Genomic DNA, 24,462 nt, shown 5'->3' on the forward strand with positions numbered 1-24,462 from the left:
TAAATCTTCTTACATATGCCTTAGGGGTTAGCTATGCATTTTATAGTCTTCCTTATATCAACAATGGTTCTGTTTTAGTTTGACATCTCAATATTCTAAGAAAATCTTTAGTTCAGATTCCTATGGCAATAGCCACTAACTTGGTTTCTCTGCCTCCAATCTTATCCCCTTTATTTAAACAATCTTCCCCAAGGCTCAGAATAGTGTTTCTAAAATGCAAATTTGTTTTTCCATTGCTACAAATCCCTCCATTCCATCTCCCTTAGTATAAAGTTTAAACCCCTTAGGTTCTCAAATAAAATCTTCCTAACCTGCCCATCCTAGTTTCCCACTTTATCTCTCAAAACTTCTCTCCATGAAAACTAAATTACCTGGTCACACCTAAAAGGCTTTTTATATGTCATTCTTTTTGCCTAGAACATAGCTGTTTGTTCATTTGCCAGGAATATCAAAACAAAATACCACAGACTGAGAGGCTTAAACAACAGAAATTTATTTTCTCACAGTTCTGGAGGGTACAGTCCAAGATTAGTGTGTTGGCAGGTTTGGTCTCCCCTGAGGCCTCTCTCCTTGGTCTTCTTGACAAATCCTCACATGGTTTTTTACTCTGTGCAGGTGCATCTCTGATGACTTTTTGTGTCCAAATTTCCACCTCTTATAAAGACACCTGTCAGAATGAATTAGATCCCACCCTAAAGGCCTCAGTTTATTTTAAGCACTTCAAAAGCACTACCCCAAAAGAGTCATATTCTGAGATTATGAGGGTTAGAGCTTCAACATGAGAATTTTGGGGAGACAAAGTTTAGCTCAAAAAACCCTTACCCCTTTTCTTTATCCAGGCTAATTTTTATTTGTTTTCTCAGGACTGGCCCAAGCCCTCTCACTCTGGTTGATTCCAGTGCTCTTTGTGCTTCTGGAGGACCTCTGTACACAGCTCTACACACTATCATAATTGGGTCTCCCTCTTCAGATTGTATGAAGACTATGTACTAGCATCTAGCACATGGACCACAGAAAGAATTTAATAAAGATTATTAAAGTAAGACTGCAAAGTAAGGGAAGCATGGGTTCAAATCCTGGCTGTGCTCATTTACTTTGTGACATTAGGCAAATCATTTAATGCTGAATTTCCGTTCAAAAAAGGTAGCTGCACAGAAAAATGATTTAATTATAATAAAAGTACCATTACTGGGTTGGTAATAGATACTCTAATGTTAAAGATTTGATCTTGTCTGGTTTGACACCCAGTTCTACCACTCAGAAAATTACCTTGGGTATGTTTACTATTCCCTTTGCTTTAGTTGCTTATCTATGAAAAAACACTTCATGGTGCTACCATGAGGATAAGTTAAAGTAGGGAAAACTTTTAGTACATATCACATAGTAAATCTACAAATATTTCCTATTATTATTATAAAAACACTTTAAGTCTGAACAGAAATGACTGGAACCATGAATAATTTAGCTCCTTTCATGACTAAGTCATTTAAATGTGACTATTACCTTAATGCCTCAGGTTTCTTTCCAACCAAATAGGACAAATTAAAGAGGTTCAAAAGTCAGTGCTGATGATGTTAAAAAAAAAAAAAAAAAAAGAGCTCAAAATGAACATAAATTAACACATTATTATCTGCTTCATTCTTTGTGTTGGTATTTAACGTATTTGAGGCATTGAAATGACATTTGGGCATTGAAATAAATTTTTTCTACTGTCTGTAATGTTAATCATTACATTAAAGTAGATGTTAATCATTCACAGTGGAGAATAACACTTCTTGGCTCATAATTTCAACTGTACAACCATAAAACCTATGAACTGGAAAGGACCTTTGTGATAAAAGTCCAAGCCCATCATTTCTTACAAAAATAGACTGAAGTAGATTTAGAATGGGTTTTTAGGGTCTTAATGGGAGGGATGGGAATTGTAGGTAAAGAGAAAAATTTGTTCAAAAGTACTAAAGCAGGAAGTCTGGGCTTATTCCAGATGTGTTGGAACCAGTATTAGAAAATAATACCCCAAACTCCTTTTTAGCCAATCTTTTAAGATTTGTAATTTCTGAAGTAGGTAAGTTACCTGATCTGTAACTTTGAAACAAGGCAGATTTCTATTTGTTACATAAGCAAAGCATTTAAGCCTGATTAGTGCAACAGGTTCGTTATGTGATTAAGTGAGCTATGTATGTAGAGCTCATAACTGGCATGCCTGGCAGATTACAAGTACTCAGATACTGGTTCTTTCCTATCTCTTCCATCATATGAACAAAATCTGTAAGACTATAAAACAGTTTTTCACATACTATGTGCCTGCTAAATGTCTGAGACTTGTTGGACATTACTTAATTTTAAAAATAGAAAACTGGAATAACTGCTGCTATGATAGTGTCTTCATCTCTGCCCTTCCTCTCCACCAAATGTCCTTCACCATTTGTTCAGTGTCACGTCACCACCATTAACATGCTATTTGGAGATAACTTACAATGCAACAGCAAAGATTTGAAGGTCACGAAAAAATTCACTGAGAAAGTTCTAGAACTGGAAGAGTCTGTTTCATGTTATTCTTATGGTCCATTCCAGCTTGATGAATTTCCAGTGAAAAGGTTACTATTCTGCCAGCAAAGAAACAGTAGGTGTAAAGTAAAATCTGTATGAGCATGTAACTCTACTGACACAGAATTGTTTTTAACTGTTTAGATTATTTTTATGCCGGTACTAAAAAGGACATCTGCCAATATCCATTATTCACACTTAAAAGTTATAGCTAACCATTTCTTTTTAATGTGACGTGTTGCTCCAAATCAATTGCAAAGAAAAGCCCAACTCAACACAGAAAACTCTTTCCAATATCTTCTCCTCCCGTTTACATCACAGATGGTCCCGAGGCTTAAGGTTTAACGGCCAGACACTAAAGCCACTCGTCCTAAAAGACCGGGCTCCAGATGGATGCTGTCTGGAGGAGGTTAAGAGGCTGCCAATCCTCAGAAGAGCAGCTGGGGTGAATCCCAAGGCCAGAGCTACATCGCTTCGCACCAACGCTTGAGAAACAGTGCACTTCCCACCTCGGGGCGAGGACCGGCGTGCACCCAGCTCTCCCAGTACCCAGCATCGGATCCGGGAGTCCGCGCGTGACCTCGGAGGACCAAAGGGGCGCGGGGCGGGGCGGCTCCTCCGCCTTCAGGCGAAGTTGGCAAGGGCCAAGTTCGAGTCGCGCGCGGGAAGGTTACTCACTGGAATGGCCCGGCGTCTGGCGTCCTCCATTTGCGCTCCCTCAGGGAGAAGCCCCTAAAGAGGCGGCAGCCTGAAAGCAGCAGCCGAGGCTACCGCGGCTGCCAGTAACCACCCGGGCGTGGCAGGGACGGGCGGGCGACTTCACATCATCACTCAGCGACCTCGATTCTGCAGTGACGCCGGGTCAATGACAGCCCCTGCACAACAGGGGAAGCTCCAAGGAGACCCGCTCTCCCAGCAGCCTCTACAGCACCAACGCACGACCTGCTGGGAATTGTAGTTTCCTGTTGGCCCCGCCCCCAGCTCGGAGGCCCCGCCTCCTGGTTGCCGGCCCGGGGGCAAGAGGCGGGGCGACGGGTCGGACCGCGACCTGGGCAGGGGTGGGGCGGATCCCGTCCGGGGCGGTTGCCTGGGACTGGGACAGAGTTCCAGGCCGATAGGCCTCAGTCGCCGCCGTGTCGCACTCCTGTGGCTCTTGGCCCGCGCTGGGAGCGGGCCTAGCGCTCTTCTTTAGCCCCTCCGCGAGCTGGGCTCCCGGATTCTGGGGCTCCGGGCCCGCCCCGGCCCCTCACAGCAGGCAACCTGAAGAGTCGCTGGCCGTGGTCGCCACTAGGGTAATGAGGGGAGAGGGGAAGGGAATGACTAGGGGTCGGTGGGTGACGAGAGGGAGCCCGGCTCGATCCACGCACGCCCGGGGAAGCCAGGGGATAGAATCCGCCGCACCACTACGAACCCGGGCAGAGTCTGGCGCGGCGAGTAACCCGCGCGGCTCTGCTGGGATCCCCTGGCCGCGCGTTCCAGCGCGCACGGCGGCCCAGGCACCTGAGTGCAGGGTCGACGGTGCCCCGACGTGTTGGCAGCGCCAGGTACGCGGGCCGGATCTGCCAGTGGTTCCTCTTCCCCAGCTCTCACCTTTGGCGGCCTGGCAAGTTTCCAAACAGAAGACACTGGCCCTGGCTCTATCTGCCTGCAGGACTAGGAAGGAATCTTTAACCAAATTAAATGCCCCGGAGTCGCTTTATCCTCAGCATTTAAGTTCAGCGTTGGTTTCTCCTCGTAGGTTTGTAGTGTCAATACCAATTTTTTCAAAACTTGATCAGGATTTGTGACACGGCGCCTACCAAGCACGGAGCCTGGCACACAGTAGGCACTCAGTAAACACTTGATGAAAGCATGAGTCATGATACTAAGTTTGGAAAATTCTACCAAGCTGTGCGTCGCTGTAATCTTTTTTATGGGTTCCCAAGATCACTCTGAAAATTACAGTATTTTTGAAGCCCAACAAAGAGAGTTAAAGTTGGTTTTTTGTTTTGTTTTGTTTGTATTCCCTATGGCCGTGCCTCGATGCCTAAATTAACCCAGAACCCGAGTTCTGTAAATAGATTCACCCTTGTTTCCAATGAAAGTGTTCGACTTTCAGATTAAAGCCTTGGGATGAACCGATCAGTTATGAAACATATTATTTATAAAACTTTATTATAATTAGCTTTTAGATACATGTGCAAGGGGCTATACTGAAATGCTTATGAAAACCTTTACAAATATAGGTCTTTTAATTATGAGTTTTTAAAAAAGGATTTGTATTCATAACTAGTGAAAGAGCATACCCAAGAAAATTGACAGCAAATCTATCCTACTCCTTTGCCAGGTGCAGCTGCTGCCTTGACCTCAAAATGTCTTGTGAAATTATCTCTTAATGGTCTCTGGTGTATCTAAGGCAAAGCCTGTAGGATTACAGGGACAATCCTTTTAATACTAACAATTCTCACAAATTTTCTTCTGATGTAATGGACTTTCAAATTGTTTAAGACAAAATGAGTAACACCTTGGCAACTATTAAGTGAAAAAAGGAGGATTCAAAATCATGGTAACCAGAAAATTCAGTTAATCATGATATCCTTAACCTTTCTGCTTATGGGGAAAAACTGCTCCAAGTAGTCAGGGACTTGTTGGCCTTGATTAACAGTGAGTGTCCCACATAGTACCTGACTCATGGTGGGTATTCATCAAAGGAGATGAATGAATACTTGGCTGTTACAGATAACAGTGTGATGACTTTCTTTGTGTGTTTGGTTCATTTATGTGGATGTCTCCTTGGAATAGATGATTATCAGTGGGAATTTTACTGGGTCACAAAGTATGACTATTTTCATGGTTATCAAAACATTGCCAATTTGCTTTCCACATGAGCCTTAGCATTTTGCACTGACATCACTGCATCTTTCAGAGCATCCGCTCTATCTTGTCTACACAGAGTTTGGTACTTATGAGCACTTTCAGATGAAGTATCTCATTTGATCTCAGTCATCCTGGAAGGTAGACAGGACAGGCACTGCTTTTCCCCTTTTGTAGTACAGGAAACTCTCGTGCCTTAATTGATAATAATGGATGGCTGGCAATGAAATAATCATCTTTAAGGTGCTTCTTCCTCCCTTTCTCTGCCTTTGGTTAATAGTGGACATCCTGAGTGAATTCACTTCTTTCTTTAGCAATAAAATTGGATACTGCTCTATAATATTTATGGTTTACAAATTCATACTTCCCTTATTTTTGCTTAGATAATTGTAGATGCCTTGATGAAATTCATGGACTTCAGCACAATTTATAAGTCCAATTCTCTATCCATTGCACCACAGAGCTACCCTCAGCACAATTTAGATGAAAGGACTGACATTGTTTAAAAGTAAGGGAGCACCAAGTGCTAGCAAATTTAGATGAAAGGACTGACATTGTTTAGAAATAAGGGAGCACCAAGTGCTAGCAAACTTAGAACACTGCTTCCTTTTCTGTTAGTAAAAGTTTGGTGCTTTGTATCTCCTTGAATTCAAAGATGTTACCATATTAAAATTCTCATCTGTTGCAGAATTTCACAAATTATTGAGCTTAACACTTTATTAGTGAGGTGATGTAGACCTGTAATACCAGCTGCTCCAGTGGCTGAGACAGGAGGATCTTGAATTCAAAGCCAGCCTCAGCAAAAGTAAGGTGCTAAGCAACTCAGTGAAATGTCTCTAAATAAAATACACAATAGGTCTGGAGATGTGGCTCAGTGGTTGAGCACCCCTGAGTTCAATCCCTGTTACCAAAATAAATAAATAAATAAAATAAATAAATTCAGTGAAAATGAATAGGAATTATTTGCATAAAAATCTATGTATTTAATATCGACAAATTTTAAGAATAGAGTTAATAACTAAAATTTATAAGGTAAAACAATTTCTTACAAAAAATGTCATTTTCACATAAAAACAAAAAAATGCCTTTCTCCTTTTTTAAAATATGTTAACAAGAAAACATTAGTTCCTCATCTACTACTAATTCTAATTCTTTCCCAAGTTTGGTAATCAGGGACCCCAAATGATTTAATAGGTTAATACAGTCAGCAAGTGTTGAAAATTCTTGGGGTTTATTGTAAGTGGGCCCATTTATATCAAAAGTGAGTCCAAAATTGCTTTCCTACATTGCTTTCATGTTTGTTTGCCCAGGGTTCTTTCAAAAACCAGTACAGAGAAGATAAACTGAAGTTTCACAAACATTCAGAACTTCCCTTCAACTTCACTCTGCCTTTCTGTGTGGTGATCCCAAATAGTGTTCAGTAAAGCAAATGCTTTTCAAAGACACTTTTCAGTAATGTCTCTAGTCCATGTGTCAAGGAATAGCTGCCTACATACTGAATGAATTTATGACAGTTAGTTCTTCAAGGAACTTTTATGTAAATCTAAATTATTTTGCTTTTATTTTTTGTAGTAGGATATTTCTGCATCTCAAAAGGAAGATAAATCAAAACTCTTCTTTGAAATAGATGGATTTTTGTCACTTTCTGTGAACTAAAGCGATTCAATGTCTCTTCTGGTAAGTTTTTGTTAGTATGATCTGAGCTGGTGTCATGAGTAGTCAGATGTTTGTGCAGAGCCATAACAGAAGGCATATTCTGATGGCGTATACTTAGGTTCTGAGATGTTTTTTACCCACATGACTTGTGATCTTGAGAAATGAATTCAATTATCAGTGAGTTTTTGTCTCTTCTGAAAAGAGCTTCTCCTATACTTTTTTATATACTCCTTATCCTTATCTTTTATTCCATACCCACTTTTTCTTATATATATATACATTTACTTTATATGTTAGTTCCATCCAGTTAGTTATGCCTCATACTTTAAGCCTTTCAAAAACCCCATTTTATAAATTTTCATGAGTAAAGGCAAGCAAGGTAGCATTAAAAATAAGCTCTTTGACTTAATTAGACAGAACACATAATAATGAGGTTTCCATAATATGGATGCCACTTTGTTTTCTGTTTATATTAGATCCACTTCAGAGTAAATATTTTGAGAACTTTTACTTTTGTCATATAAAATATAATTTTTGAACAGGGAATTTATAATTATACTTGACAGAAGAATGCATTTTGACACATCATACATAAGTGGAATATAACTTGAACAGGAAATTTTTTATATTATGACAATGATCTTGGTCTTTAAAATTGTGAGAAATAACATCATCCTCATTTTGAATTTGCCCATGATTGCCAAGAATTGGAGCCAGGATTCAAACTCTTTTTTTATCTGCCAGTCTACTCCATCAGTCACCAGGGCTGATGGCAGAACAATGAAGTTAGGATACTGTATCATTATTTATATGCACAAATGCATAAGGCATTTACTTTAAATTTATATCTTCATTGCATTGAAGTAAAATACCTCATTCTCTAAAGCAGGGATCAGCAAACTTGTCTGTAAAGTCCAGATAGTATTTACATACTGCATGGTCTCTGTTCCTACTGCTTTTCTGTCTTTGTATCAGGGAAGCAGCCATAGGCATTATTAAATGAATAAAAGTGAATGATTGTTCAATAAGACTTTATTCTCAAAACAGCTATGAATCAGATTTGGTACATGGACCCTATTTTGCTGATTCCTGCTTTAAAGGATTACATAAGATTGATAATTTTCTATCAGTTTGTAAGTTGGAGAAGATAGAAAAACTGTTTATTTAGTTCCTTCATTTGATAGATGAAGATTCTGAGCTTCAGATGCTGAATTCAACTTAATCAGTAAACTAGGTGAACTATGGAAATGACTGGTTTGATTATTGAAAAACACTGACATATTTTAAAAGAAAGAAACTTTGGTTACTTTTAAGTAACTGACTACATACAAAACATTAAGTAGACATGGATGGACTTTTAAAGACTCACTTGGTATTGTACTCAAATGTTCATGTAAATATAATGTTGATGAGATGCTTGAAAACAATTTATTACAAAAGTCTCCCATGTAGTGTGTTTATGCTTTTCTTTTGATATCCTTTTTCTTCAATAGTGTAAGATCAACTTTACTAATTGATGAGGTGATAGTTCACATGCAGGTGTTAAATTTCTTCTTTGGTAATACATGATGATAGAATCATGGGTTAACATGCAAGAAAATGTAATTGTGATCATAGAAGTCTCTTAATTTTCTTTGAGACTTGTTTGTCACCTTAGGAAACAAAATTGGTTCCCAATACACTCAATATGTGGCTTAATGTTATAAACATGATTCCTATACTGAAGAAGAAAAATGAGGATCAAAATTAAACTTATTATAATGAATACAGCAGAATAATCTTTAGCTAAAAATTCAGAAATGCATCAGAGGTGTTGAAAGAGTTAAAAGTTAACATCAACATTTAGAATTTATTAATGTTATCACCTCCAGAAAAGAGGGGGCATGGATCAGAGATAGCACCTTTTAACAGATATAAAGTTTGCCTTCTGCACACCTAGCTACTCCTCCCTTCTCTCCCATACTGAGGACCTCCAAGGTATGGATCCTGGCTTCAAGTCCAGGCTGTTCTTTCTCTCTGTTCCCCACCCTCCACACAAGTCCCTTTTTTGCATACACTACTCCTGCTTATCCTGCACCATGCTTTTAACTAACATAATGTATTTCTGACTTCCAGGATTGTTTCTGTACTTCACGAACACAAGTTGAATCACTCAGACCTGAAAAACAATCTGAAACCAGTATCCATCAATACTTGGTAAGAAAATGGTTGACTATAATTAATGCTCATCCTTTGCTTTCTATAATACCATGTACTCCTCACTCTTATAGCTCTTTTTCTTTGCAGTGTCTTACCATTTCTTATCTCTCCTGCTACTATAATTGACTTCTCTTCCTACGCTAGTCCTCCCTGAAGTAGCCTCACTTATCCCTATCATTTCAATTGCTCAGTTTTCAGATTGTCCTGGTGCTACATCAGGTGTCCTGAGTGGACCCTGGCATCAAACAGAACTGATGGTCCTCAGATTTTTACTCTTTCCTGGGATCCAGATGTCTCTATAGAATATGTCCAGTTATATTTGTCAAACTCACCTCTACTGAATTTGATTAAAACCTTAATCCTTCTTCCAACCTCCCTAACCCATTGTATTTCTTCTTTTGGTTACTGAAAATCTATTAAGTCATCTTTAAGTTATCTACATAGAAACTACTAAGTCATCTACTTAGTCATTTACTTTAGAAACTTAGGAAGTATCCTCACATTCTCTCTTCCCTGGTCCCATATGTATTTAGATACCACATCTTAGAGTCTGAGCACTGCTGCTACTCAGTTCGTCCCATCATCTCCCATCTGACCTATTGCAAGTAGACTCATTGCCTGTAATCTTCAAGACTCACATGTGGTCTTCTCCCACCAGCTGCATCAGTATTCTACCAAGACAGGCCTGCTTGTTTCACTTTGCAGTTTAAAAACTTCCATTGACTTCCTACAGGATGAAATCTAAACTTCTTAATGTGCTATAATGACTCTCAGTGTTATGGAATATGTCTAATTTTTTAGTTTTATTTTCTATTACTGAATCTTGGCTCATACTCATCTTTATGCTTGAAATGCCCTTTTTTCTCCCCTAGAATTCCTTTTTATCCCTAAAGAATTGGTTCAAATGCCCAATCTGTGAAGTATTTTCCATTATACTTTCATCTACCTTAGACATTCTCATAAAACAGTGCTATTTTTATCTCACAATGATTGATGTGTATGTCTCTCCAACCAAAATGTAATCCTTATAAAAGAAGCATCCTGTCTTATTTAGCTTTATCTCCTTTGGTCAGTGCCTGATGTATAAAATAATATTTAAAGTTACATGCTTGGTAATAAATATTTCTCTGGGATCCTTTCCTCCACTTGATCCTTAATTTAAGCTGCAATTTTTACTACAGAATGGAACATGCCTTAGAAAATTTGCTGTAAAATAAGGTAATCCCATTTCCTCCTACTTATAATTTATCCCACTTTTATCTTGAATCATCTTCATTTATGTCATTTCACTTTTTATTCACTAATACTCTAAAGCCTTCTAGGTACTTAACCTTCTGATATAGTAGGAGGTAGTATCCAACCCAAGTTTTGGCTCAAGTAATACCCTTCAGGCCAAGGTATTTCAGAGTCACATGACTGTTTTATCTTGTTACCAAGACAGAAACATAGAACTCAGGAAACTTCTAGATTGGAATCCTTCAAACTTCCAGTTAAAAACCACTTTATATTTTAAGGAGTGCTCTGTTATTGGAGTTAGACCAACGTCTTAAGGAAGCAGAGGTATAATCTGTCTCAAGTATCTTGTAGAGAAATAAAATTGCAGAAGTTATGTAACATAAATTGACACTAGCTGGAAACTGGCATCTGATAATTAGAATAAGCTTCTTGAGACCTCCTTGAGTCACACTTCAAAACACCACCTGTGGTCTTCTATTTGTGCAATGTGTAATTCTTCATTAACCTGGACCCTAAATATGGGAATCCATTTTAGGTTAAAATATCATGTTTCCAGAAAAGTCTTAGTTTTCCAAATGCTATTAAAAGTCTTTTATCACTTTGAAAATCTCTATACCTATTTTTTAAAGCCCATTTTTTATAATTAACCATTTCAAATGAAAGGCTACAATTTTTGAGTTAAAATCCAGCTTTTTAAGATAATGTGATTTTAGCCCGGTGCAGTGGTCATTGCCAGGTGCTTGGGAGGCTGAGGCAGGAAGACTGTGAGTTCAAAGCCAACCTCAGCAGTTTAGCAAGGCCTTAAGCAAATCAGTGAGACCCTGTCTCTAAAATACAAAAAGGGGCTGGGGATGTGACTCAGTTGTTAAGCACCCCTGGGTTCAATCTCTGGTACCTAAATAAATAAAATAATATGAGTTTAGCATTGTAATTATTCCTGAAAGGCCATCTAGTTCAATTTTCAAACCATGCAGGAGGTGTTCTTTACAATATCATTGAGTTAGTTGTAGAAATCCAAATTAAAAAAAAAAAAAAAAGAAAAAACTCCACCATAGGAAATAATACAGAAAGGTATGTTTCACCACAAGTAAAAGTTTAGTAGAATTTCTCAAAAATACTACACTAACAGCCATCCTATCTTGATTTTTAAACCACGATTTGATGTTTGTTCCTTAGCCTCTTAGGATCAGAATCTGGGTTTAGTCAGGAAATCTAGAGTAAATCCATATGAGGCAAGCTCATTAGTCTTGTATAAACCTAGGTTCCCATTGTCACAGGAAATGGTCTTTTTACATTGCATCATCAGTCCATTCTTTAAAATTGTATGAGAGACCAAATAACAATTAGAAGCACTTTAATTTATATGGAGGTTTCAAATTACTTAGAATTCATATCACAGTACTTTCTTTTGTGGTAAGCAGGCATTGGTGTCTTCTTTAAACATTAGATCTTTTCTGTTTCTACCTTTCCATTTGCTGAGCATCTCCTCTTCACTTCCAGTTCTTGGATGTACCTCAAGTACTGTCACTAGTGGTCATCTAACCTGTTTATCAGTGAAGCGGGGATAATGAGAGGAGGCAGATTGATGCCTGTTGCATTGTTAGATGACACCAGTTATTGTGAATTTCTTAATGTTGAGCTGTAATCTATTTCCTGTTATTTTTGTCTATTGATCTCAGCTCTGCTGTTTGAGCAGTTGTATTTACCTTTCTACCTTAATCTTTCAGTTACTTAAAAATGGCAACTATACATATTCTTAATATTTTCTTTGCCATATTATGTATTCCCAGTTCACTCAGTGTTACCAGAACTTTCACTGACATGGTTGACCGTCTCTAAGCATCACCATTTTGTAGTATCCCCTCCTAAATTGTAGGGACTCAATTATTCATGGTGCTCCAGATTCTTACTCTTTAGTTCAGAATACAATGAGACTCTTATTGTATCCTTCAGTGTACATTTTGCTTATGTAAATATAACTGGATATTGTGTTTTTATATCACCAACCTAGTAATACTACTGACAAAAAACCTCCAGGCCATAAACCTGGTATTTTCAGTTTTGTATTTAGGCTATTGATTTTTTTTTTTTTAACTTAAGTGTGAGAGTTTGCATTATCCTTCTAAAATTTTCCTGGGCCCTTTCTTTAAATTGCTCAAGATAATTATGGTCTTGACTTATTCTTCTAATAAAAAGAAGTGAGGTTAGTTTGGAATGATTTACTCTTAGTAAACCTGTGTTGTCTTCTTGTGGTTACCATGTTTTTTTTTTTAATGTATCCATAATTAACCTAGCTAATTTTATCTCAGACTTTTTGGGACAGCAGCATCAAGCTTGTCCCTTTGCAGTTTTTCTCCTTTCTTTAAAACTGGACCCATTGACTGTTTCCATTCTGACTACTACTGTCCTCATTTGACCACTACTCTCTCTCTCTCTTTGCAGACTTAATATTCTATGTATCATTGGCCTACAGGTTTGAGCCTGTTTAAAACAACCTGTTCAGAGCTTTGAAAATCTATCTACTTGTGCCTCTTCTAGTTTAAAGACTATTTCCCTAATGGTATAGATGGCTGGTTAACTGTAACTTTAATCTGACACACAGTAATATTAGACCATTTTTCAAGCAATGAACTATGAAGCCTCACTTCATTTGTTTCTAGCATTCCTGATGGGCTTATGGGTTGATATTTCTTTAAAATTTTAAAAACTCATTATGTGCTTTTCTATTTCTTTCAATCTGAATTTATCTGCATACTACCTACTCTAAGGAAACTAAATTGATTCCTTTAGATTTCTTTTCTCTTTTCATTGGGATTATTTCCAATTGTTTTGCAGAATTTCTCTATAATATTTTATTCCTTTTGGACAATATTCACCTCTTTCATCTTTAGCCACAAGCTTAAAATTATTTATTTTTTCCGGTACTCTTCAAAGAACAAGGCTGGGGGTATAGCTCAGTGGTACAGTGCTTAACCTAGTAATATGCAAAACCCTGGGATTGATCCTCTGCATCACCAAAAGAAAAAAAAAAATTTAGGGATCATATCCACACTGTGTGCAGAAGTGCATCTGTCACTTTCAAACTCCATCTCTTTCTTCTGATTAAAGAGTCAAGAATGTGAAAAGAAGTTAGCACAATTCCTAGCACATAGTAAGGTTATTTTTTTTTTTTTCCCTTCTGCCTCCCTGCCTTGACGGCAGTAATGAGATTCCTACCACCTGCTGGTGCTGTAAAGACTTCCAAGTGTCCTTTGGGGTCCTGACGTCCTTTAGAAGATCCTCATGGCTGATATATGACACCAGTGGTTTAGGCCTGTTCTTTCTCCTGGATGTGTGTTATTTCAGTGCCACTATATTTAGGTGCAAACCTGACCCTGACTTCAAAGCTCCCCCTGAGACCTGGTGGTCCTCACTAGGGATGTACCCTACTCTACCATCTCCTGAGTTTTTTTTTTTTCCCCCGACCTCCCTTTTGATTCATCTTATAAAAAAAAAAACTTCTTCAGCAATTTTTAATAGGCTGTGGTGTGCAAATTGTTCCCTGTTAATAGCTCCGCTAGCAGAGCATGTATCTTGTAGGAGAAATGGATGTAACCACTTGAGGAAAGAGCACAAGCATGGGATTTCCCTCACAGATTGCTGCAGCTCTTCCATTGATACATTTATTAGATACCCTGAAGAATTATCAGGCATTCTTGGCAACTTCTAAAAATTTTATTGGAAATTTCATTGAAAAGTATTCCTGCTTATTTATAATTCTGCTTTTCCTGCCCACTCCCCCTTTATAAGCCAAGAGCTCTCCAACTCACATCAATTAGCAATTGGTGAATTCCTTTTAGATCTTAAAAATTTCTTCAGCACCTTTCAGTGCCTTCTTAATGAGCACCTATTTGAAAATACATCAGTACTTTATATTGAAGAGGGGATTCTACTTGGGGAACATAAAATATATATATACTTATTTTGTTTTCATCTTGTAAAAAAAACACAGGTCAATGAGCCAACTGTTTCCTGGTCGCCTCCATCTACTAGAACCCATGAAGTGATATGTTCTACCAATGTTTCTCACTATGAACTGCAAGTAGAAATAGGTAATAATCCTGGATTTCACATAACTGACCCTTCATTCCTAGAAATAAAATTGATGACAAAAAGATTATTTTATAGGCAAATCATTTTCTGTTGTAACCTGTAGCATAAAAGTGGATATTAATTATGTCAATCAAATGAATTGAATTAATTTTATATCTGTCTCAAAATAATGACCCAGATTACTGTTTAGAAGTTTTACTTTTCCACTGAAGTACATTTAGAGAAGGAAGATACGAATTCAAAACTTATTATTTTTTGTGTATTTATTGTGGGAAGCTTCTAGTTTTGTAGGTTTAACTTTATACTAGGTAGGAATTAAAATCACATAATGTAAATTTTTGTTGATATGGGATCTTATTGCCCGTCTGGTCTCAAGCTCCTGAACTCAAGCAATCCTCCTGCCTCAGCCTCCTGAGTAGCTGGGAATACAGGCATAAACCACTGCACAACTTATACCATGTAAATTTTCTCTGTCATAGATCTTTAACCAGTTACTTTCTATTTAAAATTTTGTCTAAAATTCCAATTATAGTAGAAATATTTCTTGGTCAAGTGTGCAATAAAATGAGTATTTGTTTATAGCTTTCTATATGTGAAATATTCTATATAACTGAACATTCAGAAATACCTTTTAAACCAGGAAATAGTAGGTGCTAGGGATGCAAAACCCTCTGAAACACTTGAGAAGGTGTTAGTTGGCTTATGGTCACTGTGACCAGAATATCTATCACTGTGACAACTTAAAGGAGGAAAAGTTTATTTTGGCTCATGGTTTCAGAGCTTCAGGTTATGGTGGGCTGTCTCCATTACTCTGGGCTCAAGATGAGGCAGAACATCATGATGGAAGGGTGTGGTGAAGGAGCATTGCTCCATTCAGGGTGGCCAGGAAGCAGAAAGAGAAAGGAGAATGGGCCTCAGGGAAGATACCCTTCCAGAGCACCCACCCTGGCCCTATGATCTGCCTTATTCAGCCACATGCCACCTGCCTACAATTACCACCCAGTTTGTCCTTTCAAACTAGGATGGACTGATTAGGTTTTAACCCTCACAATTCAATCATTTCACCTCCAAATATTGCTGCACAGAAACATTTGAGGGACACCGCATCTAAACCATTAAGTTCTACCTTCTGGCACCCAAAAGCTCATGTACATCTCACAATGCAGAATGCACCTCTGGGAAGATGACTTCATTAAATAGTGTCTTTTCATGGTCTTGAGAGTACTACAGTAGAGGTATGTGCTAAGTGTTCTGGGAGCAGAGAAGATGGAGCATACAACCAAACCTCTAGGAGTCAAAGAAAAAAAAAGAATCAGGAAAACTTGGCTATGTGTTCTAGTTAGTTTGTTTTTGTTGTTATAAACAGCAGAAAACATACTGGTTAACTTTTAATGCAAAAAGGTAATTCTTGAATAATACTGTTAGCTCACAGAGTTGTTGGCTAGAGAAATAGGCTTGGAAGAATCCCAAAGAAGCTGAGTGATTTAGACCAGGACCATGGACTGAGGCAGCATAGTTTGCACTACTTAGTTGGGTACTCCTGCCACAGACATCGGGCCCCACTGCAGTGAGTTCCGATAACCCCTGCTTCTTATGTCATTCCCTCTGTCCTCCAGCTGGCCACACATAGTGCACATGCCAGAGTCAAGGAGATCAAGGGAGAATAAGAATCTGACCCTTTCTAAAATAGTACCTGATAACAAATTCATCAGCATTAGAAAGGCAGTTCATATGATGCCAGACTAAGAAAGGTAAAGATGCTTACCTCAGTAAATGACTGCAGAAAGATGGGTAGAGGGAGAATGTTACGCAGTTCCTCTGTAACTACAAATGGAAAGAAAAGAGTGGGAAGTTGTGGGAAATAAATCTGCAAAGGCATGTTGGGAACACATTGTGAAGGACTTCAAAAGATGTATTTAGAAGTTCAGACTATACTGGCCCTCACATCTTACCAACTTCCTTAAGGAATTAAGGCAGAAGTTTGAAATTTATCCTCTCAGTGCTAGAGAGACATTGTTGATAATAGCACTGGCAATTATAGCCTCAGCTATAATAGCTAAGATTTGAAACCATTTATATATTAAAGCTAGAGATTTGAAACCATCTATATTATATTAGATGGATATATACATACATACATCTATAATAGCTAGAGATTTGAAACCAGACCTTTCTGACTGTGGGGTCTAAGCTCTCAACTGTTGCACTACAGTACCCTCCTATTGATAAAAGCCAACTTTAGAACAACTCTGACTGTCATCCATAAGATACAATAGATTGGTGTTTCATAACCAGAAATATCATCCTTGTTACCGGTGTCCTTTACAAGATTGCAATGTCTGTATTCCATTGCAGAGCTCCTGAATCAAAATTTCTAGGGAATGGGACCTAGGCATAGGTACTTTGAAGAAGTTCTCTCATAATTCTGGCACATGCCATAGTTGAGAATGCAGGAAGTACTGAGGCAGTCACAATGCATAGCCAGGAAGAGAGGAAAGACTTGAACTAAGGCAGGATGTGGACACTGGAGAGGAGGAGGTGAACTTAACTTCATTTCAGAGGTAAAACAGATAGAATCTGATGACTGTGGATAGCAGGAGAGAACTGACATCAATCAGGTGCTTGTTAATAGGTGCCACTCCTAAGTGTCACACTTCAAAACTGATACCACCAACTGCTGGTGAGTGTGCCAAGCAGTTGCCACTCTCATGCATTGTAGGAATGCAAAATAGTTCAGCCACTTTTGGAAACAGTTGGGCAGCTCATAAATTTAAGCATATATTTACTCCATGACCCAGCAGTCTGACTCTCAGGTATTTGCCAAAACCAGATGAAAGCATATGTCTCCTTAAAGACCTGTGCAGTGATGTTTTTGCCAGCTCTATTTCTAGCCACCAAAAATTGAAAGCAGCTGAAGTGTCCACCAACCTGTGAATGGATATATAAATTATCCATATGTAACAAAGCAATAGAAAAAAAACTACTGATGCAACATAGATGAATCTCAAAACCATTATGCTGGGTGAAAAACCAAACACAAAATCTTACATTCTTTTTGATATCATTTATATGACAAAAGTCAGATCAGTGATTGTCAGGTCCTAGAAATGGAATAGGAGTGGTTGAATGACATTCCATTGTTAGACTATATCACAACTTGCTCAAGTTACAATTTTCGCTGTTATAGTAGATATATAATGATCTGGCATTATTTTAATTTGCATTTCCCTATCTTGTGCATCTTTTCACTCACTTTTTGGCCTTTCCCATATCTTATTTTGTGAATTGCCTGTTAATCCTCTGTTTCTTAATTGGACTGCTTGTCACCTTACAGAGTTATAAGAGTTCTTTATGTATTCTGAATGGAAGTTGTATCAGATGTAAGTATTGTTAATTCTTTCAGGTAGTGGTTTTCCTTTTCACAGTCTTAATTTTTTTTTTTTTTAAGAATACGGATTTCTAATTTTGATGAAGTACACAGTGTCAATTTTTTCTTTTGGTTGTCATCATTAATTTTACATCTGATTACAGGAAGAGGATTTGACAACTTAACTTCTGTCCATCTTGCACGGCATACTCCTACAGGAACACTGGTGACTATAAAAATTACAAATCTGGAAAACTGCACTGAAGAACGCCTAAAAGCTTTGCAGGTAACAGTATGAAGAAAAGGACATACTTAATGGAATGTCTATTTGAGGAGATCACGTCTGTGAGAATTTTTTTTCCCCCAAATGAATAGTTCTTTCTGTTAGCAAAAAGTAGATTTCTTTCTTCTAATTAACATGAAGTTACTGTATTGGAAAAAGTACTTGAAACCAGATCCATTCTGTGAAAAAACAAATATATTCAAGCTTTGGTAACTACCATTAATTCCTTCAAGTGACTCTTGTATTCAAAATGCCAATCTGGAGGTTTATAATACCACTACTTGGTCCAATCACAAATAGTTTTACAGGGAACTAGAAAAACACAGAAGCACTTTTCCAATTATTTACACAAAATTCACATCCAAATTGATACATTTTAAAGTGCCATCCTCTATAAAATGGGAACCATGTATTTCATGGAGTGGCTGTGGGATTTAGAGAGATGAAAGCACTAAGAACAGAGCGTAGCATGAGAAACTCCTTGGGTGTTAGCCGCCACTACTACTGCTCTTTTCATCATAAGAAAAATAAAGGTTGTTTAAAAATGTCTTGTCTCTTGTGTGTTTATCCTAGAAAGCAGTGATTCTATCTCACTTTTTCCGGCACCCCAATATTACAACTTATTGGACAGTTTTCACTGTTGGCAGCTGGCTTTGGGTTATTTCTCCATTCATGGCTTATGGTAAGAAAATTGGTACTAAATAAAATAAATCATTGTTTAGTCTGGATGCTATCATTACAAAGATAAATGAGATCTTAGATTTATTATTCACTACTTTAATTTTGATTTATATACATAATGACCAATCTAGATGTTATGATATCTATATTTTATGATATATTTCTCTATCGTGTTGACTTTGTCTTCAGAAAAAAGAAGAATGAGTATGATGATCAGTGAAACCGCCACTAATTCTCTTAAGAACTCCATGCCTTTGTTCAAGCTGTCTCTTCCCCTGTTTCAGAGAGCAGCTGATATTTTGCAAGAAAAGTAGTTTTCTGACCCTATGCACCATAAATGGATTTCATGTTATTGTAAACATCTGTGTGTATGCCTGTCTCCCTCACTGGTGCTTTTTGAGAGCAAGGATCATTTCTATTTTCTGTTTTGGGTCCCCCCCCACTTAAGTGCTCATATAGTACTTAGCACATTTTAGTGTTCAGTAAATGTGCTGAATGAATAAGTGAATAGATTCTAGAGCTTTGAGCTTTAGAACAGGTTTTGTGAATTTTTTCTGGATTTAAAACATTACATATTACATATATATGCAATTTGTATTTTTACTCAGTACTACTGAGAAATTATTAATTCTCTTTCCTAACTTTTTAGGTCATTAGAAAAAAACTGGTGTGTGTGTGTGTGTGTGTGTGTGTGTGTTGCTGAGGATTGAACCATGCTAGACGAGCACTCTACCACTAAGTTATATCCCCAGCCAAAAAAAAAAAAAAAAAAAAAAAAGATTCTTCAAGAAAACTCTCTTTTGCATGGGAAGGCAGTTAGGTTTCCAAGTAGCAGGTGTATGTGTGAGTTTATGATTGAAAAGAACACTTAAAACATAGATGGACTCCATTTATGTATGATGTGTCAAAATGCAGTCTACTGTCATGTATAACTAATTAGAACAAATAAAAAATATATTTTAAAATAGATGGAAGCAAAATCACTTTTAATGTTCATGTAAAGATGTCAGGGTTCTTTCAGGTTCAGCAAGTCAGCTCTTGAGGACCTACTTTCCTGAAGGAATGAGTGAAGCTTTAATAAGAAACATTCTCTTTGGAGCAGTACGTGGGTTGAACTATCTGCACCAAAATGGCTGTATTCATAGGTATTTACTTACTTGCATTTTACAAAATGAAAGAATTGGAAGAAGTCTTTTTAGGGAACTTTTAGGAAAGAATAGTTGTGAGGAGGGAGTGAAAAAAGTTTAAGAAAAAAAGATAAGAAAAATATGAACACAAATTTAGGGAAGAAGGGACTAGTAGTTACAGTGGATGTTTACCAGATTTTGAGACCAGATCAGCTGTGCCAAGCACTGTCCTTGGTGCTGGTGGAGTACTGACCTCATGGAGCACACAGGTTCAATCTAATGACGGATCTAAAAACCTGTATGTTCAGAATACCAGTTTTAAGGAAGGGGGCCCTAGTTATCTGGGTTTTTTATTGGTTTCTTTTTTTTTAAGCAATAAAGTTTATTTGCCTTTCAGCTTATTGTCATATTTATATCATGTTCAAGTTGTAATTAATCCTTTCTTGATTTTTGAAATATCTTGCAGCACCCTGAGATTTTCATATTAAAATCAGTTCTCTTGTTATCAAACTGCAGATGCAGAAGGAATTGTGAAAAACAGTGTTCTTCTAATGCTGGGACTTTGTTTTGCTTTTTAATTAAGTTACTTTTAAATGTTTGCTTGCTTAATGTTTAGTTCCAATTTCCTTGAAACTTTTTGGCTTGCGATTTGTTTATTAGCAACATTCAAGTTAATTGAGGATTTCAAATGGTATATTCTAATATACTGAGGTTTTCATTATACATTACCAGACTCTTGGCTGTCCTGCTTTTTTAGTGTCCAAATTCAGTGTTTTGGGAGAAAAAAAATAAAGGTCTTTTATTATTTATCTGACAACAGGATTTTTTATACAGCATATCTTTATAAATGATGTTATTGCATGAGAGGCTGTCTTTTATTGAATAGTATCACATTTAACTTTAAATTATAACCTTATGCTTCAAATAATATTTTGGACTTCTTGGGTGTTTTTGCAACAGCAGCCTAAAATAGTAAAATGAATAATTTTATTCCATTCCTTGTTTGAAAAAATATATTACCAATTCCATACATGTAGCTGTCATTTGTATTTTTCCTTGTTCTAGTACTATATTAAAGAGCTGGAAGAATTCCTTAATTCCCTCAACATTTCCTGAATGTAGAGCAGTGTATATGAGACACTGTTATTTTATAAAGGGTATTTAAGTTCCAAGGATGGATTTATTCTGACCAGACTTTTATTCTCTCCTTATGGGCCAGATTCCTAGTACTTAGGATTGTTTCTTTTTGTTCTAGGAGTATTAAAGCCAGCCACATCCTCATTTCTGGTGATGGCCTAGTGACCCTCTCTGGCCTGTCCCACCTGCATAGTTTGGTTAAGCACGGACAGAGGCATAGGGCTGTGTTTGATTTCCCACAGTTCAGCACATCAGTGCAGCCGTGGCTGAGCCCAGAACTACTGAGACAGGTCAGGTGTGGCCGTGGCATTGGGTTGTCTGTACGTCTCGAGTGTCTTCTGAGTTTTATTAAAGGACAGTTGCATCCTTATATTTGGATTGATGAATGGCCTACTACAAGACTTTCCCTCTTTCTTGTCAAAATTATGTTAGGAATTTTTAATCATAAGCCATATATTAGGTAGACGTTGATTTTGCGCTTACGGGTATTTTTTCCCACTATCGTTCACCATACTTTATCAAAAGAACACATTTGTAACTCTTTTGTTATTTGCACTAAAGGACATGAAATTAATTGTATTCTCTAGGATTTACATGGATATAATGTGAAGTCAGATATTTACAGTGTTGGGATAACAGCATGTGAATTAGCCAGTGGGCAAGTACCTTTCCAGGACATGCAGAGAACTCAGGTAAGTGCTACTAAAATTGCTGAACTTTTTCCCTTTCATAGGGTCTCTCACACTCTAGATAATTTCTGTTAAACATTTTTACTGTAGACTCTTAGGAACTTTATTATTATTGTTGTTGTTTTAATATTTTACCTGAAAAGTGTTGAGGGAAATTTTTGTTTTTTTTAGATGCTGTTACAGAAACTGAAAGGTCCTCCATATAGTCCACTGGATATCAGTATTTTCCCACAGACAGATTCCAGAATGAAGAATTCCCGATCAGGTGTAGACTCTGGGATTGGAGAGAGTGTACTTGTCTCCAGTGGAACTCACACAGTCAATAGTGATCGATTGCACACACCATCCTCAAAAACCTTCTCTCCTGCCTTCTTTAACTTGGTACAGCTTTGTTTGCAGCAAGATCCTGAGAAAAGGTAATATTGGTTAACTATAAATAGCACAAAATGTGTTATATATTATGTAGAAGAATTGTGATACTACCCTTCCTGTAAAATTCAAATCTTTTGGTCAAAAAATTAGTCTAATATAGAAAATATCAATGCTAAGAACAAGTAGAGATGAAAAGCAAATGAGAACACTAGATTGAAATCAGGAGTTGGGCTCTAGTCTTAGTTGTACCATTTCTTAGCCAACTCACCTGTAAAAATCAGTTCCTCTTCCTGGACATTAATTAGTGCATTTATGTTAAGACATTTCAGAAACTTCCAAATAGTATAAATATGTAAGATGCTACTATTATACTAATATAAATTATTATTCTACATAGCTATGTATTAGCATTAGTATTTTGGATAGAAGATATGTTTATCTTATCTATTTTTATGCCTTAGTGCCTCATATAGTTCCTAATAAATAGTATGTGTCCAGTAAATGTTGTTGAGTATGGATTAATTGACAGATACTTCTAGAATTAGTGCTTCCCATTAGTTAAGGTTAAAGCTAAGAATTGGGCTTTGGACATATATTCATTTTCTTTTAAAATTTTAGATGGGTTTTATGACTCTGAATCTAATTTCTAATATAGTTTATACCTAAAATCTACATTCTAATATTAGATTCTATTTTTTAATAACTTTTTAAAAAATTTCAGGCCATCAGCAAGCAGTTTATTATCCCATGTATTCTTCAAACAGGTAAGCTGATCTATTGTCTGTTGTCCAGATGTTTTCAAGTACTATTAAAAAGTCATTTAGTTGGCTTAAGGGATACTTTGGTTGTCAAAAGTCTGACTAGTAACTTTCTTACATGATAAAGGTAAAAACAAAAAAACATTTTTGGTAGTTCAATTACTTATAGACTTTCTAAAAGATTTCCATTCTGTAAAACAAAATAGGTAAAAACAACTGGATTATCATTATATGCTAATACATGTTCAGGGTATGTTTTCATTGGAGACATGTTCTTTTTCTATAATGGCTAGAAGAAAGGACAAAATAATTCTGATAAAATCAGTTACTTGGTTCTTTATTCTTTTTGTTTTTCAGATGATCAGAGTCAAAAGCATTTCTAGAGAAAATACCTGAGAACAATTTTAAACATTTAAAACAATTTCTTTAATGATTTTTTTTGGTAACAGAACTGATAATCACCAACAGCCCTATTTTGGGTTTCCTTAACAGATGAAAGAAGAAAGCCAGGATTCAATACTCTCACTCCTGCCTCCTGCTTATAACAAGCCATCAGAAGCAGTACCTCCAGTGTTGCCATGGACTGAGCCAGAATGTGATTTTCCTAATGAAAAAGACTCATACTGGGAATTTTAGGGCTGCCAACTCATTTTATGTCCTGTATACTTGACACTTTCTCTTTGCTGCTTTTTCTTCTATATTGCTAGGTATAAATACCAGATTATACTTGAAAATACAGTTGGTGCACTGGAGAATCTATCATTTAAAACCACTCTGCTCACAGGGTTATGAAGCCATAGCCCCTCTACTTAGAGTGCTTTCACAACTCCAGGGAAACATAAGAATTAGCTACAGATAGTATTGTCTACTTTATAATTTTTTTCCCCAAGCTGTGACTAACTCTTCCCTTGATCTCTCAGTATAATTTTTGAGCCAGTTAATTTTTTGACATTTTATTGTCCTCTTGGGAATGAGCCTTCAGAGGACAGTACTTCCAACTACATCTTTGTCTTCCAGATTCTCCAGCCTTTTTGATCAGCTCTTGTTAGACCAATAGGCTAGTCTGTCCTGACACCAAACCCTTTTTTTGGAGAATGGCTGTTTATCCTTTTCCTTTTTCTTCTGTTAAAACATATGGTAACATCACACCGAGCCTCACTCACATTAAATGATTCACTTGAAAAACATAGAGAAGATATAATTTGCTTTTTTAAAAAAAGGGGGGCTAAAGTGATACTTTTCTACCTAGGTAAATTATAGATCCTAAATCCATGCACCCTGAGGGAACTCAATAAAAATTTATTGAATCCAGATTATGCTTTTATTTATTTTCCTTGTGTGGGTTAATAAAGTTGAAACACAGATTTCAATTTGTTTAGTCAAGAAAAGCCCTGTCTCAAACTGATTTACCTAACCTTGTAGACTGGGGACAACCCAATGGAGGGAGAGGACAGTTTGACCTTCT

General features: G+C 37.1%; 2 protein-coding genes across 9 annotated transcripts in view; one reads left to right on the forward strand and one right to left on the reverse strand.

Annotated features, from left to right (window-relative positions):
* TRAK2 (trafficking kinesin protein 2) overlaps positions 1–3,444 on the reverse strand; it is a 56,228-nt gene extending 52,784 nt beyond the window's left edge. For 3 of the 8 annotated variants that reach the window (XM_079130581.1, XM_079130580.1, XM_079130579.1), the window contains exon 1: positions 3,226–3,440. The gene's annotated coding sequence lies outside the window, so the exon portion shown is untranslated. The other 5 variants (XM_079130574.1, XM_079130577.1, XM_079130575.1 and 2 more) reach the window with 4 other exon arrangements.
* Positions 3,445–3,626: 182 nt separating this feature from the next.
* On the forward strand, positions 3,627–24,308 carry STRADB (STE20 related adaptor beta). Its single transcript, XM_079130685.1, has 12 exons — positions 3,627–3,839; positions 6,973–7,077; positions 9,172–9,252; positions 14,483–14,582; positions 18,115–18,236; positions 18,807–18,915; positions 19,936–20,059; positions 21,297–21,468; positions 21,766–21,870; positions 22,039–22,283; positions 22,961–23,003; positions 23,490–24,308. Exons 2-12 carry the CDS (start codon positions 7,066–7,068, stop codon positions 23,631–23,633), a joined length of 1,257 nt encoding a protein of 418 aa, XP_078986811.1. The 5' UTR covers positions 3,627–3,839; positions 6,973–7,065; the 3' UTR covers positions 23,634–24,308.
* Positions 24,309–24,462: the final 154 nt, after the last annotated feature.

Source organism: Sciurus vulgaris (assembly GCF_902686455.1).
Source record: "Sciurus vulgaris genome assembly, chromosome: 3".
NCBI lineage: Eukaryota > Metazoa > Chordata > Mammalia > Rodentia > Sciuridae > Sciurus > Sciurus vulgaris.